Source organism: Triticum aestivum, chromosome 1B (genome assembly GCF_018294505.1).
Source record: "Triticum aestivum cultivar Chinese Spring chromosome 1B, IWGSC CS RefSeq v2.1, whole genome shotgun sequence".
NCBI lineage: Eukaryota > Viridiplantae > Streptophyta > Magnoliopsida > Poales > Poaceae > Triticum > Triticum aestivum.
The window spans coordinates 344,630,674-344,635,021 of NC_057795.1; the positions used below are offsets into that span (position 1 = coordinate 344,630,674).

A 4,348-nucleotide genomic window follows, 5' to 3' on the forward strand; every position below is an offset into this window, starting at 1 on the left:
TCCTTCCGCGCCCGGCGAGCCGGAGCTGGAAGCCGCCATGGAATATACCATCCGCGAGCTGCTGTTCGTACTCCCCTGTGCTGGAACCGTCCACCGGAGATGCTTCAACCACGGCAGCGCGAGTGCGCGACCTCCTCCCCTACCGCTGCAACCATCTGCTTCAAGACGAACTTTGGAAGCATTTTTTTTTCTCTCCACCGATGTTGCAACCGACCACCAAAAAAGCTACAACCGTTCAATTCGAGAGCTTCAACTAGCGGTATATCAAGCTTCAACCGGACACCATGCACTGAAAAAAGCTACAACCGTTCGTACGAAAAGCTTCAACCGTAGTATGAAAAGCTTCAACAAGAGGTTAAAAAAGCTTCAACCAGATATGCATGAAAAGCTTTTCAAGAAGTCATTGCCATGGCGGAATGCTACAACCATCGACATAAAATGCTACAACCCTTGATGAAAATAGCTTCAACCCGCTTTATACAAAGATTCAACCTACTGTATAGAAAAGCTTCACCGCCACGAGTACACAACGAAAAAAGTTGCAATTGTTGACATGAAAAGTTTCAACCGTAATTCTGAAAAGCTTCAACCGTATTTCTGAAAAGCTTCTACCAGACCGTGACAAAAAGCTCGAATCGGCAACTCACCATTGACGCAACTGACTACTGCGGTGGCTTCCCGGCGGAGCTGCAACGGCGACGAACTCCAGGGACCGGCAGGGGTCGATTTTTTGTTTGCTGGGCCCATTTTTTTGCTGCATAAGAGGGGTGGGGCCATGGGGCACCTGTGCTCCAACCGGCGAACGGCGACGGCGACGGCGACGACGAGGGCGAGCGGCGACGGCGACGGCGAGGGCGAACGGCGACGGGGATGACGACGAGGTAGACGCGCCATGGCTGGGTGCGGGATGGCCCGTGGCGCTTGCGTTGCTCGATCTGACGCGGAAGGTAGACGACGATGCGGAAGGGGATCAATCTGACGGTTGGAAGGCAGTGCATCGGACGGCCTGGGCTCGACCGGCCCAACTGTTGGGCCGGCGCACCGGCGCAGATCACTGACCCAACCTAAACCTATCCACGGCGCTCGTACTTCTCTGTTATTGAAATATATCGAATCCGGACAGTTAATATCACTAGATCAACACACACCACATCTAGCACACTTTTTTTAACAAATCTAGCACACTTTTTGTGCGTGCATGCATACACCATGTTTCTACTGCGGGCAAGTCGGGATGGGGATGCCGCAGGAGGTGAGGGTCTTGCGGGCGGTGGGGCTGTTGATGTAGCCGGAATACGCCGGGTTGCTGGCGTACTTGCAGAGGCAGCCTTGTTGCGCCTTCAGGTTCGAGCAGCACGACGCCGACGGCTCCGCCCCGCCGATGATCGCCGCCGCGCACACGATCAGCTTCCCCGCATCGCAGTCCTGTGCTGCCACCGACGGCGGGCCGACCACCACCAGAGCTAGCAGCGCGCACATGGCCACCGCCGCCACCCTAGCCATGGTCTTCGATCTAGCTCCGACTTCTCCAACAACAACCTTCTCCGGACTCGGGTGTGACTGTCAGATCGATGCAGTTGGTGGCACAAGAGGAGCGTTGCTCGTATTTATAGGCGGGAGAGTGAGCGCCTCAAGGAATTTGGTAGGCAATGCATCCCGCGTGAGTTGTGTGCTTAGCTGTGAAGTCTTTGGAGTATACGCTTCACCTCAGGCGTTGCCCGCGCCAGAATTTCCTCGCTATTACTAATGTGCCATTTTTACCTCCAGACATTATTACCGTACATATAAACCTGGGAGGCATTCATTGGTAGTACTCCCTCTGTTCACTTTTGTAAGTCGTTTAGGACAGCTGAGATTGAACTGTTTTAGGTGTTGTCTTAAATGTCTAAATGGTCTTACAAAATTGAACAGAGGGAGTAATGATAATTGGAAATGGATGACTTAGGCGGAACCTGTGATTACAGACAGTCGGCAATGCATCATTAATTCTGCGGAATTGCCTCACATACGGGATGATTTATTTTTTTACAGTTTTGTATGCGTACGGGATGATTTTACTTCAATGCCTTGTGAGGAACAAGTATTATCTCATATGTATCTGCCGAGTAAAGTCTGTTTTAAACCTTATAAACTTATCCGACCCATCAAAATTGAACTCTCTATATGTGCCAACTCATCTATAAAGGTTTTCGGCCCATGATGGAGTATTTATATATACTATAGCCCAGCAAAAAATAGGTAAAAAATACAAAAGAATTAAAGAAAAGAAATAAGAGGCCCATCGGATAGCTAGCTAGCGACCCTTGATCGATTAGCAAACACGAAGGAGAGCTCCTATGCGCCGCTCATTGCCGCGAATTGTCGAGCGGATGCACAGGCGCGTCTCCAGCTGGGCCGGCCCATTAGCGCAACGCAGTGAAAAAATCGCAAAAAAAAACTGCTCAAGGGAGGGATCGAACCAGGGGCCTCCTTCTATGTACACACGGGCCTAGCCAACACGATAGATAAGCTTTCTTGGTTTACTATGGCGCGCGAAGCTAAAAGGTAATGTAGATCCAAACATTTTGTCAAATTCCGAACGCGAACATTATTTTGGAAAAGTGTTTTTTAAAAACGAACACTTTTCAAACTTTAGAAGAAAAACTAAAAAGCTTGAACTTTTTTTGAATATGTGAACAAACTTTTGATAAAATGAACACTTTCAAAATCCTGATCATTTTTTTTTTTGAATTTAGAGAACAAAATTCGAACATGAACATTTTTTAAAGCACGAACATTTTTTGAATCTTGAGAACAAATTTTGAAATGGAGAACAAATTTGGGAGCGCGGACAATTTTTTAAAGCATGAACATTTTTTTGAATCTTGAGAACAAATTTTGAAACGAAGAACAAATTTTTTTAAAGCACGAACATTTTTTGAATATTGAGAGCAAATTTTGAAATGGAAAACAAATTTGACAAATCCCGAACAAATTTGGAAGCGCGATCATTTTTTGAAAATGTGAACAGAAAATTGAAAATCTGGTACATTATATGAATTTCAAAAGTTTTGAACTTTTTTGTGTAACGAGCGCAATTTTTGAATATTGAGAACATTTTTTTGAAAACAGAACATTTTATGGAAACACAAACAAAATTTGAATATTTTGAAAAAAAGAGGATAAAAGAAAAAGGAAATTTGGAAATTAAGTACATTTGTTGAAATCCCTGAACATTTTTTCAAACACGAACATATTTTCAAAGCATGAACAAAAATTTGTAAATACGAACAAATTTTGAAACATGAACAATTTCTGAATTTGTGAACAAATTTAGAAATCAAGAACATTTTATGAAATTTCAGGACATTTTTTGAAATACGAACATTTTTTAAAAACTATGATTATAATTTTGAACACATGAACATTTTTTGAAATTTGGAACAAATATTTGAAAATGTCTAACAAAAGAAACAGGAAAAAAACATAAATAAAAGAAAAAAGTGAAACCAAAAAGAAAAGGAAACAGGAACAGAAAAAAATGAAACAGAGAGAAAAATAAAAAAGAAAAAGGGAAAATAGATTGACCGGTCCAGGAACCTTCTAGAAGGAGAAGGTTCCCAAAACCGAAAAAACCGCTGGGAAACCTCTAGAAGATTCCTAGAACCGAAACTTCTACGTACTACAGTTGGGGCGGCCCAAATCGCTCGCTCGCTCGCCTTGTTTATGCGATCGCTCGACAGTTTGCCGCAGAGAGCGGCAAATAGAGTTTTCCAACACGAAGCGCCAGGCGCCGTGACACACGCCAGTTGCCAGGCACACGACTGCTCGTTTTCCTTCGTAGGTTCGTCGCCCGTGACGCCCGTCGGCCTCCTCGCTCGGCGCCTTGCTGCGTCGCCCTCGCCTCGGCCACCGCTACCCGCTGGAGCTGCGAGCGCCGACGCCGCACGGCAGTCCGGCCATCCAGCATCCGGCAAGGCGGCACCACGACAATACGTGTACAAGTATATATCCGACTGCAAGTCTTGAAGTCTACATCGTGGCCGTCTCCAATCCCTAAAATTCTACAAGTGAGTACGTTTGAACGTTTCCATCCATGTTTTTCAGTTCTTGTCCATCCCTAAACCCTAATTTGACAATTTTAGTAGTTTATTTATTCATTATTTAGAATGTACATGCTCAACTATACATCCATGATCCAATCCTCCAATTTCAGTATGCACAAAATTTTAAAATTACTAATCCAATCTATTAATTTTTTGTCGTTCTATGTGCATTTCTAGGGTTTCATTTTGCGATCTTTTAGTATTATTGTTCTTGATGGAATCATTTGAATTATTATAGTCAAATTTTAAAGTAAAGATGTGTG

The 4,348-nt window shown here is 44.3% G+C and overlaps 1 protein-coding gene across 1 annotated transcript; it reads right to left on the reverse strand.

The window, feature by feature from the left end:
* Nucleotides 1–1,078: 1,078 nt before the first annotated feature.
* Nucleotides 1,079–1,587, reverse strand: LOC123091215 (non-specific lipid-transfer protein 2P-like). Its single transcript, XM_044512649.1, has one exon. It carries the CDS (start codon nt 1,501–1,503, stop codon nt 1,216–1,218), a length of 288 nt encoding a protein of 95 aa, XP_044368584.1. The 5' UTR covers nt 1,504–1,587; the 3' UTR covers nt 1,079–1,215.
* Nucleotides 1,588–4,348: the final 2,761 nt, after the last annotated feature.